The sequence below is a fragment of the Castor canadensis genome, chromosome 17, assembly GCF_047511655.1.
Source record: "Castor canadensis chromosome 17, mCasCan1.hap1v2, whole genome shotgun sequence".
NCBI lineage: Eukaryota > Metazoa > Chordata > Mammalia > Rodentia > Castoridae > Castor > Castor canadensis.
The window spans coordinates 50141450-50152484 of NC_133402.1; the positions used below are offsets into that span (position 1 = coordinate 50141450).

Here is an 11035-nt window from a genome sequence, read left to right on the forward strand (position 1 = left end):
CTGAGCTCAACCTGTGGGTGACTCTGGAATCTCTCTCAATGCCCTGACCCAGAAAGAGAAAGACCAAGCACAGAAGCAATTGTTTTATATTTAGTTTACAAAAAAGACCTCAAAATAATAATAATAAACTATCCAGAGGCAAGGGAGCAGGCTGGGCCCTCCCCAGCCCAGTTGTAGCTTCAGAAGGAGCCTTTCCAGGGACTTACCCTCCCCCTTAGAACAGGGGGCTGATAGCTGGTATGGATGCCCTACTGGGCATCCTGGGGGCTCTGCCCCCTCCAGACTCATTTGTCTATCCCCTCAGGCTCCTACAGCCCAGGAGAGCCCTGTGGCAGAGGCCCGCTGGCTTAGTAGCCAGGTGGAAGACACTTACACGGTCCAGGTGAGGGCCACAGCTGCCAGAGCCAGCAGGCTGGTGAGGTGGGACCCAGTCCAGGCCCCACTGGTACCTCCAGCTGCCCGCCTACGGTCCCACTGGCACTGCTCGCCACCCCAGCCTAAGTAGCACTGGCAGCGAAAATGTGTCTGTAGGTAGTTGAGGTCGGCCCGGCTGAGCTCCCCCTCTGGCCGCAGGTGGGGTTCATCAGGTGTTTGGCCAGGCACCAGGCGGAAGCTGCTGGTACTGAGATGCAGAAAGGTACTGGAGCTGGGGATGCGGCGCACACAGCGCCCATGGCCTTGGCACTGGGTCCAACTGCAATACTGGGTGGCCCAGGACACGTTGACTACATAGGGGACCAGCTTCTGTGTCAGGTAATTCTTGAGGTACTGGCAGGTCTCCTGGGGGAAGGGGGGTAGAGGCCAGGAATAACAGGTGAGGCTCAGCTGCCTGAGTTCACAGGGACCCAGACAGAAACTTTGTTCACATTGTGGGGACAATACCCTTTTTTTCCTCCCCTGTGGTGCTGTGTTTTGAATCCAGAGCCTGTGTGTCCTATGCAAATGCTCTATACTGAGCCGTATTCCTAGTTCAACAGTACCTTTTTTTGGGTGGTACTGAAGTTTGAACTCAGGGCCTTGGGCTTGCTAGGCAGGTGCTCTACCACTTGAGCCACCCCCGCAGACCTGTTTGCTTTAGTTATTTTTCAAATAGAGTCTCACACCTATGCCCAAGCTGGGACCATGATCTTCCTATTTACATTTCCAGCCTATCTGGTATAACAGGCACATACCACCACACCCAGCTTTTTATTGGTTGAGATGGGATCTTTTGAACTTTTTGTCTGTGCTTACCTAGTACCACAATCCTCCTGATCTCTGCCTCCCAAGTAGCTTGAATTACAGGTATGAGCCGTCATGACTTCTTAGAACAGTACTTTTTTTTTTTTTTAAACAACACACATATTTGTGTACACACACACACACACACACACACACACACACACAAAGGTATTCCTAAGCCTCAGATTTCCTGTTGCTCCTGAGAAGGGGGTGGGGGACAGAGACTGGAGCCCAGCTGGGCAGGCAAGGAAGGGTGGAACTTTAGCTGTTAAAGACAGCACTTCCTCTTTCCTGGGAGCAGGGCAGGGGTGCGTTCTTTCTCTCCTAGGACCAGGGACAAACCCTGGGATGGGAGACAGAAAAGGGAACCAGACTAGGTTTGTACTCCTTAGTGAACTTGGGAGGAAAAGTCTTAATTCTCTACTATCCTTATAGACTCAATTTCAGTAGGCTGGCTGGGTCTCACTTACCATACTTGAGGTGTACACTGAATCACCCCAGAGGATGACACCAGCGGCACCCAGGGCTGCACTCTCACCAATGGTAGAGATGAGGTCCATCTGTGTGGGAAGGGAACAGTCACCGGGGAAGACTGACAGCAAAGGGTGAGAAAGGAGAGGGTAGTTGGACAGGCCTGTTCTGACCTGCTCACCTCCCAGTGCAGCCTTCCCCAATGTGCCTCCAGGCAGAGGCTGTTTGGCTTTTTCCTTTCTTTCTTTCTTTTTTTTCAGTATTAAGGTTTGAACTCGAGGACTCCTGCTTACTAGGCCCCCTCAGCAGGTAGTCTCATGTGTTTTGTCTGTGGACAGCCTCAGACCACAAACCTATCTATGGCCGCCCATGTAGCTGGGATTATGGGCACGCACCACATCTGGCTTATTTGTTGAGGTGGAGGTCTCACTAACTTTTTGCCTTGATCTGGCTTTGAATGTGATCCTCCCAATCTCTACTTCCTAAGTAGCTGGGATTATAGCCATGAGTCCCATGCCCAGCCCTCTCGTAAACATTTTACTTTGGGCCTCCATCTCTAAGCCAAGGGCACACCTGAGCCTACATGGAGCCTAGCATGGATTCCAAAATCAGGATTCCTGAGTCCAAGTAACTATGCTGTCCAGGGCTTGCTGGAGGCCTTGGATAAACTTCTTAGCATCTCTCTGCCTCAAATCTAGCCACAAAATGGGGGTAATGACGTTACCCTTTCACAAGATTAGCAAGAGAAAAATTTGCCTAGATGTGGAGCAGTCAGAAAACTACTGACTACTACGAGGGTTTCAGGCCCAAGTACCCAAACGCATGGTGGTTTCTGGAAGGAGAAAAACAAGGCCCAGGAGAAGGGCACATACCTCACTAAGCCCTGTGAGCTTGCGGGTGTAGGTGGGCCGTGTGAAGACATACACTGGGAGTGCATGGTTGGCATGATGGGTGTGAGCCACACGAAGGGCCTCCTGAACACGGAAGCTGACAAAGTTGCGGCCTTGGACAGAGGAAGCCAGTGTCTCATCCAGGTAGACAGAGGGAAAGAGGGCTGTACTCTCAGCCCACAGCCAGGCCAGCTGGTCGTTGCGGGCCACCTCGACATCAGGGCAGCGGCCTGTGTAGGTCTCCCAGTTCTGTACATAATCATGGTTGTAGCAGTCAGGAAAGAGGTAGAAGCCCCAGAGGTGCCGAGGTCTGACTGCCTTTACATAGCGTAGTGTCTCCAGCATGAACTGCCGCGCAGCGAACTCAAACTCATATTGAGCCTGTTTGACTATTCGGTCTGATGGCCAGTCAGGGTGACGACTGGCCACCAGCTGACGTGATGACTGGCGGTATACATCCTTGTCCTGCCAGTTACGCACCCACACAGGCCGCCAATCCTCCCAGTCAATGACTGCCAGCCCTGCAGGCTCCTGGGTGCGAATGTAGTGCTCCACAGGTTTCTTCAGCATCTGCAGGTGTGCCCAGAGGCTGCCGTTCTGTGGCACACCACCATGAACAGACACCCCAGCTGAATCAAAGTGTGGATACAGGCTCAGACGGTCATAGTAGAATATGGTGATATTCTGGTTCACAAAACCCTCATTAGGTGAGGCCTCCACATCGAAGGCCCTCAGGTCCAGTGGTACCTTGTGGCGTGGGGCGCAATCCTGCGTGGGCACATCCCATGCTACCACAAATGGCCGGCCTGTGAAGATGGGTGGTGCTGTGGGCTTGAGCTCCATGGCCCATGCCACCGCCAGCACCAGGGCCAATGTGATGGTGGGGCCCAAGCCTGCCCGCATGCTGGGTGCTGCAGGAAGTGTCACCTGCCAAGCACCAGCTCAGGAACTGAAGGAAGGGTAGGAGAGAACAAGTCAGTGTAGAGAATTATGAAGGTGTCTACCTTAAGCCCATCTATGTTCCAGAAGCCATGTTGTGTGGGTCAGTGTGTGCCCAGTTGTTCAGACCACTGTAATAGGTTTGGGAGACCACAGGCCACTGAAGAAGGGTAGGCAAGACACCCTACAGACTCACTACCAGAAACACAGGACTCCTTTCTGGAGCAGGTAGCAAGAATCTGTTAGGTCTGAGACTCTTCTGAGAATCAGATGAATTAGGCTATGGACCTGCTGCCAGAGCCACACAGGTGCCTGCTACCATCCAGTACACGGTTTCACAAATCTTGGAACCCCGAGCCCTACACTGTATCCCGTGAAGAACCCTTGATTCTAGAGAAACAACAGAAGTTGGGTAAGGCAGGGCACAAGTCATACAGAAGCCGCGAAGCTGGGAGGAAGATAGCTGCAGTGTTGGTGTCTGTGCAACACCCTCCAAAGGGAAGAGAAGCTGTCAGGACTTATCGTGCACAGACACTCTCCCAGGCCTGGAGGAGGCCTCGCAGGGACAAAGGGGCAGCGGACCTCCCACAGCGGCGCAGGCCGACCTGCCCTTCCCTCCACAGCCACTGAGAATGTGCGCGCGCGCGCCCGACCCCCCCACCTCCACCCCCCACCCCCCACCCCCCCGGCGGGTCTCGGGTGGAGAGCACAGTGCCTTGGCCTTTGTGCAGGACCCCGCCCCCGACCCGCACGTGGAGCCAGAGCCCCGCCGGGTGGAGAGTGGGGTTCCTGGGCCTCCTCTCTGGGGCGCTCCCAGAGTTCAGAGTCCAGCCTCGGGGAAGTGAGCCGCCACGCTTGCACTGCCTTCCCTCACCTCACACAGCACGCCAGAGGGACCCGCGCCAGGGCCGCCGCCATCCTTAGCCCCAGCCTAGCTCGCTCCAGCCCTTCGCCCAGGCACCGCCAGGGATAGGCACTTCTGCTGGCTCCGCCCCAGGCCCACGGGCCCTTTAAGAATCCAGCCGCAGAGGTGGGCAGGGAGCAGGATTTGCGGCCCAGGCGGGAGGGTATGTCCACCTTTCTCGCTGCCAGTACCGCGTTTCGGGTTTGAGATCCTCTGATTCCTCTGCAGAGGGACGTGTCACCTAACCGAGACCCAAGGCTCGTTCTAACGGGGATTTCTGCTGTCGTCTCAGCCTCAAGAGCCAATCAGCCTGAGATTTTACCCCCACAGTCTGTCGCCGGTGGTATAATCCTCCCCGTTTCTCGGTGCAGTCAGCCTCTTAAAGGGACAGGGCGGGGTTTGGAAAAAAGGAGGTGGCTTTCTTCTGGCCATAAGGAGGTGCTGTGGCACCCCGAGGCCTTGGCTGGGGGCAGCTGCGAATCTAAATCTGCATCCCTGAATGTAGCTTTTACCACTAGGCCCTTTATGTGGAAAAAAAGGGACTCTGATCTGAATGGGTCCAGGGCCTCTTGGGACAGTAATGCCTGGCTTCCTAAGAATCCAGTATCCCTTGGGTTCATCTGTGGTCTGAAGGGAAGCCCCGCCCCCTTGCCGGTCTACGGGAAGGGGCCAAGCACCGCCTAGAAGCCCTCCCCTGGCCAAGCCGAGGCAGTGGTTGGTCTGGCAACCTAGGCGGTGGGTCGCTGCGTGGCGGGCGGGGCTGGGGACAGGGAAGCTCAGTGAGGCGGGGAGCGGGGGGGGGGAGCGGGGGGGGAAAGAGGGGAGAAGGAGGTAGGGAGTCCCTTCGCCCCCACCCCCCGCCCCGCATGAGGGGCAGGCCAATCCCTCAGCTCCTCTCCTGCCCAGTTTCTGGGGGTGGGGGTGGGGGGAGTCTGGGGAATCGCTCCTAATTCCAAGGAGGATGCCAGTCTTGCAGAAGTTTCTGGCCAAACAGCGTGGCCAAACAGCGGCGAAGCGCGTGTGTGTGTGTGTGTGTGTGTGTGTGTAGATTTGCTCCCTAGTGTGGGACCCAGCTCCCCAAAGGGCCAACGACTAAGCCGCCAGCCTAAGCCGCCAGCCCCTTCCCGGACCGCTCGCCTGCTAGAGGGAGCGCCGAAGCGAGAGCATCTACGGTGGCGCAGACCAGTCTTTGGTCTGCGCTGTGCTCACCTGTGTGGAAGTCTGTATCGGCCCAGTATGTCCGCGGCTTCCCTTCTTCTTGAGGTGAGCCTCTCCAGCTAGGCTACTTGCACCAGCTGCTGCCCGCTGGGCAGTCCGCCGGGGACTTGATAAACCCCATTCCCTCCCACCGGCTCCCGCCTCCCATCCCAGCCTTTCTTCTCACTTCCTGCTGCCCCTCTGAGAGGAAAGGGCCAGGAACAGGCACGGGGGGAGGAGAGCGACTTGACCTGGTTTCCCTCCGACATGCCCTGCTGGCTAACAGCCGTTTCCACCCTTCCCGAGTAGATCGGGCCCCACCAGCTGTCCCAGGTGATAGGAAGGCTATGAGCGCAGGGTCAGGTGCTAAGTCTCTTCCATCCCTATAATTTCCTTAACACTGGGGAACCCCCCCCTTCCCTTGGGGGTGGGGATCATCAAATCCAGTATGGTGTGAGGGGGACCCAAGTAGGGGTCTTTGCGGGAGTCAAATTACTTGCAGGGGTGATCAGCTGATTGTCTTCCAAAACAGGTGTCAAAGAAGGGAACTAGCTCTGGTGAGGGGGTGTGGGTTGGAGGGACTTCCAGGAGCTGAGTCAGTTTTTTTTCTACTGAGTGGAAGAGTCCCAAGTGTGACCAAGAGGACAATGTGTTGATGTGTGTGACTGTGTAGGTTGGGGGTGGGGTATGGGCTGGGAGGGTCTGTAGGGTACTCTCCTGCTGGAGGATGGTCCATGGTGAATTTCACTGAGTCTGCTGCACAGAGTAAGGGGCTCCATCAACATGGGTGTGTTCTGTGAGAGGAAAAGCTTTTAATGTGGCTTGCTCCACACAGGGCTATGACAAGGTTCCCACAGCCCTTTCCAGATGTGCGGACAAACCTGCTTACCCTCAAATCACCCTGAGCTTGCTCCTCACTCAGCACCCCACTGGCTCCCCTCCCCAATGCCCAGGGGCCCCTTTCCTAATAGAAGGCTTGTACGGGGGACTAGGGTTAGGTGGGTGCATGCCCTGGAGTGTGGCCCTCAGGATCCAGGAGTCCAGGACATGGTAGGGATGCAGTAGCCTAACACTGTGTTGTTCTCGCAAAGGACTGAGGCCTAGGAAGCACCAAGGGTGGAGTCCCCTGGGAAAACAAAGGCTAGGCCAGATTATCCCAGAGTAGGGACACTTCCTCAGGCAGCCAGCAGGAAGGAAGTGAGCACAGCCCAGCGGGAGGGAGTGGGGGAAGTACTGCCCTGACTCCCATTGTTTCCAGCTTTGGGGTCAGCTGGGCAGGCTCAGCACAGGGAGTTCCCCCAGGCAGGACAGTGGTGGTAGGAGATAGGATGCTATCTGGTATGGGAAAGCCCTGGTCCCTGAACAGCCAGTTGGGAGTCAGTAGAAGATATTAAGGCCTTAGGCACATTATGGGGGATGGGAAGGCAGCCCAGAGAAGTGCAAGGCCAAGCTAAACAGGGTGATCTTGCTCCAGACTTGACAAGTCCAAGCCTCTGAAAGACTGGCAAGACATCTGTCCAGACCCACAAGCCTGGGTCTCTTTATTTCCATCCTCCCTACCTGGAAGTTGAGCTGATGGCCAAAGAAGCTAGGTCTAGCAGACAATGTGCCATCTAGCAGACAATGTGCCTCATAGCAGGCCGTGAGAAGTGCAGGCAGAATGTCCACAGGTGGCAGAGAACAAAGGGTCTTGCCTGCTCGAGCTCACTCTCCTAAATAGCAGCCTGGGAAAAGTCAGGTGAGTTTAGGCTGCAAAGCCTGGTATTAGGCAAAGAGTGTGGTGGCACCTGTCTGGTTGTTACTCATCGAAGGCTGAGCTTTTGAGGTCCATGGAGCTCAGGACCTTGACCAGAAGTATTCCAGAACTATTTGGGGGGTCACACTCTCACCTTAGGTCAGGCAGTTGGGGCAAGTCCCTAGTGAAGTATCCCAAGGCCTTCTGATTCCAGGGGTCTCCACCACACTGATCACAACAGAAAAGTAAGTCCCCCTTCCCCTGCACCCCCCAATCCTGAGAGGGCCTGTGGTGAGGTCTGTGTGAACACACAGCCACCTACTGGCCATGGCTGGTATTGCGACAGGCAGGGCTCAGCCTTACTACCCTTGGTGGGTGCTGAAGATAAGGGGGCTGGCCAGTCTGCCTAGGCCTACCTATTGAACCCAGGAGGTAGTCTAGACACTGAGTTTCACAAATCCCGAAGATGCCACTCTTATGTGCAGGATCTACAAATAATTTTATTGAAACTGAACAAATAACAATTGTCTTCCTATGCTGGGGGCCAACCTCCCCAAGCCATTTACCACACTCTAGAAGCACAAAGCTTGCACAATAAAGAATTAAAAAAAAAAAAAAAGTAATCTCTATATAGAAATCAGATTCTGTCCCAACATCATCATAGACTAGACTATTTACAAACCTTCACATTTTAAGTATTCCTTTTATGGTTTTTCCCTCCTTTCTGTCCCTACCAAGGGGGTCCAGTACTTTCCCTTGACTGATCCTGAAGGGGTGAGGATACTTTTGGGGGAAGGGGGTTGGGTTGCTCATAGCTACTGGTACCAGCCCTAGTATGTTGTTTCTTACCACAGGATAATGGATAGTACCCCCTCCCCACACACAAAAAAAAGCTAGGGGAGAGGGGGCTGGTGCGAAGGCAAAGGGGATTAGACAGAATAGGTGGCTTGAGGCAACTCACTATAGGCACAGGCATCCACAGCCTGTCTTGACCCTGGCCTGCACCATCTCATCTGGGGAGAGGGCAACAACTAATTGCAGTGAGGAGGGAATCAGCCCAGCCCTGGATGAAGTCCCACACCAGTCTCCATTCCTGTTAACAGCCTGCAAACTGTCCATTCCAGAGTGGGAACAAATGGCAAGTTGGCAGGAAGAATCAGGCTGGTGCTGTCCCCAGCCTCTGTCCAATACAGGAGGAATCGAGGTAGCAAACGGCTGAAATGCTCCAACTAGGGGGTAAGGGAAGTCAGGGAAAGGAAGTTCCCACTTGTGTTCAGCCCCCACAGCCCAGGGGCTGGAAGAAGGCAGACTTTGCTTGTAAAGTGCTGTAGCTTCTAGCAGGGCTGGGCCCTAGGCAAGCTTGGAAGAAATCAGGCTAGGCAAAGAACCAGGAACCAGGCATTCCTGACTGGCATATACCCTGCTATGCTTCTTGCAGGGGTGGCTAGGGAGGTTGGGCCAGTAACTCTTGTCATTAGCCTTCACCAGCCACCTCTTGTCCACAAACAAACCATTGCCCAACTAACACCGAGGGACCGCCCTGCTTACAGCTGAAGGTTCAGGGCCAGCGGAATTTATTCAGGGCTGTGGCCCCAGCCTGGACTCCTCAATAGAAGCCACACCTTGAGCCTGGGAGTTTCTTGCTGGGGCAGAAGGTGCTTGTGTCTGCCACCCCACAGGCTCACATCTCATAGAGGATCACAGGGAAATCCACGTGGATGCGGGGGGGATCCAGCTTCACGATGCCCTGCCATGAAAACAGAGGCTAGTGAGGGTCAGCTCAGTACCTCTACTCCAGGAAGCCTTCCTGTTCTTCCCAGCTCCTCCCCTAGTAGACCTCATCTGGGTCTACCTCCACATACTTGACAGGCTCTAAGACCACTGCCCAGCCCCTCACCTGAGGAATTAGATTCTTATGCACCCGTCTCAGCTTGGCGCGCTTCTGTCCATTCTTGGTGATGATTGTCTCCTCATAGAACTCATGAGCCAGATCCCCATCTTCATCATAGAACATGGAGCTGTGTAGAAAGGGAACAAGCTGGTCATGGCAAATGCCACAGACCATAGGGAAGTGTGCCTAACTTCTAGTAAGAAGGAACAATCTTGGTGGGAAGAAGAGAGGATAAATATGCCTGGGGAATCTTTTGCTTGAGGCTGGGATCTACTAGAAGGAAATGGGGAGTGCAGTAATGGACAGTATCATATGCCCAAGAAGAAAGGCCATACCAGAGTACACTGTCCAAGAAACCAAAACCAGTTCTCATCACTGGTTTGTCTCATAAGACCAGCCATTCCAGTATAAGGCCCTTCATCCAGGCTTACAGAATGGGGAAGGGTGGTGGCCTGGGCATGTTAGTCTCACTCTAGAAGACACTGTTGGCCAAGTGCCAAAGACTGGAGATGTGAATGTCTGAGCTAGCAAGGAGCTTAAAGAGAGAAAAGCTTTGTTCTCTCGCCCTTTCCAAGTGGCTGGTGCAGCCAAATTGCTCTCTTGGGTCCCTCTGGTATTTACAGTTAAATCTCCACAATAGGGAGTGCTTGTCCAGAAGCTCCCTAGGGACAGGTCATTCTGATGCTCTTGTGAAAAGAGGGGTTAGGTCAGCACTCCAGATCTGGAGAACATAAACAAGTGAGGGTCTTTTTTTCCTGGTCTCACTCTCAACACTGGGGTCCAGCCTTGCTTACTCAGCCCCTACTCTCAGAGGTCCAACCCCACTACTGTGGGGAAGGAAAGGAGCCTAAACAGAAAGTCATTCACTTAAGAATAAGGGGGAGGGTAAACAGCCTTTGACTTGCACGCTGAATTAGAAGGGATGAAAGGAAAATCCTAGGGTCTTATACAGACCCAGTCTCACCTTTACCTTGGGGAATGCATGCCTCTGGCCCACTCTTCCCTGGGGAGGCCTTCAGTACAGCCAGGTCTTCAAGAGCCTACTGCTTTGCTTTCCCCACCCCTTGCTCTAATGGAGGCTCCAAAGGGAGTCCTCCTGACTCAGGTGTAAGGGGGGGTTCGGTGGCAAGCATTCCCCATGGCACCGCCTGGCTGTCTTCCCTCAGGGAGAACCCATGTCCTTACCCGCGGCGTGTGAATACGAAGGGGGGCACGGCTCGGGATCGAGGCCGCACCAAAGCTTGCTCGGCGCCCGCCGCCTCCGGGCCACCGCCCCCCGCCGCCGAGGCGAAGGGCCAAAGGCCCCGTGCTTTGGAGCCGCTGGCGCCCATGTCAGGGCCGCCGGCGCATGGCGGACCCCGCGGCCGCTCAGCTCTCACAGTGCAGTGGGCGCCACCATGACCTGCCCCAGCCTCGGCTCGCAGGTGCAGCCGCAGCCACCTTTGGCAGGCTCGGCTGTCTCCACGGAAACCTCACTTCCGCTTCCGCATGCCCCGAACGCTGCCCCCTCCGATTGGCTGCTGCAGTCGTCGGTCTGTGGACAGAGCCAATGGTCACCCTCACTGGCTGAGCATCTCCCAGCATGCGCTGCAGGAACTCAGATCCCAGCAGGCCATGCTCTTGTCAGCTGGGGAAGCAACCTCCCAGGGTAACGGTGTAGTGTGTTCTGGCTCCGTTAGGCTGACTGGCACGTAGGGCTTTCCAAGTCTCTGACCCTAGAGCTTAGGCCCAGCTGACCTACTAAACTACGTCATCTCAAACCAGCATTTTAGGCCAGACGCAGGCCA

At 55.0% G+C, this 11035-nt stretch overlaps 2 protein-coding genes across 3 annotated transcripts; both read right to left on the reverse strand.

Annotated features, from left to right (window-relative positions):
- Window positions 1-68: 68 nt before the first annotated feature.
- Window positions 69-5793, reverse strand: Hyal2 (hyaluronidase 2). 2 transcript variants are annotated; one of them, XM_020174384.2, is made up of 4 exons: window positions 5635-5793; window positions 2565-3531; window positions 1692-1781; window positions 69-780 (listed from the first exon to the last, which is right to left on the reverse strand). In XM_020174384.2, the coding sequence occupies exons 2-4, from the start codon at window positions 3483-3485 to the stop codon at window positions 370-372; spliced, it is 1422 nt and encodes a 473-aa protein (XP_020029973.1). In that variant the 5' UTR covers window positions 3486-3531; window positions 5635-5793; the 3' UTR covers window positions 69-369. The 2 variants fall into 2 exon arrangements, with proteins under 2 accessions (XP_020029973.1, XP_020029974.1); XM_020174385.2 differs by lacking the exon at window positions 5635-5793 and adding an exon at window positions 4396-4785.
- Window positions 5794-6296: 503 nt separating this feature from the next.
- Window positions 6297-10727, reverse strand: Tusc2 (tumor suppressor 2, mitochondrial calcium regulator). Its single transcript, XM_020174395.2, has 3 exons — window positions 10434-10727; window positions 9255-9375; window positions 6297-9104 (listed from the first exon to the last, which is right to left on the reverse strand). Exons 1-3 carry the CDS (start codon window positions 10577-10579, stop codon window positions 9039-9041), a joined length of 333 nt encoding a protein of 110 aa, XP_020029984.1. The 5' UTR covers window positions 10580-10727; the 3' UTR covers window positions 6297-9038.
- Between the last annotated feature and the right edge of the window lie 308 nt (window positions 10728-11035).

Bases quoted from the DNA above. Each gene is read 5' to 3' on its own strand.
- Hyal2 (XM_020174384.2), bottom strand. From the start codon at position 3,485: ATGCGGGCAGGCTTGGGCCCCACCATCACATTGGCCCTGGTGCTGGCG. The intron at 1,782-2,564 runs GTATGTGCCCTT...CTTCCCACACAG, and splicing joins AGCTCACAGGGCTTAGTGAG to ATGGACCTCATCTCTACCAT. The intron at 781-1,691 runs GTAAGTGAGACC...CCCTTCCCCCAG, and splicing joins CAGTGTACACCTCAAGTATG to GAGACCTGCCAGTACCTCAA.
- Tusc2 (XM_020174395.2), bottom strand. From the start codon at position 10,579: ATGGGCGCCAGCGGCTCCAAAGCACGGGGCCTTTGGCCCTTCGCCTCG. The intron at 9,376-10,433 runs GTAAGGACATGG...CTTTCTACACAG, and splicing joins TTCGTATTCACACGCCGCGG to CTCCATGTTCTATGATGAAG. The intron at 9,105-9,254 runs GTGAGGGGCTGG...TTTTCATGGCAG, and splicing joins ATAAGAATCTAATTCCTCAG to GGCATCGTGAAGCTGGATCC.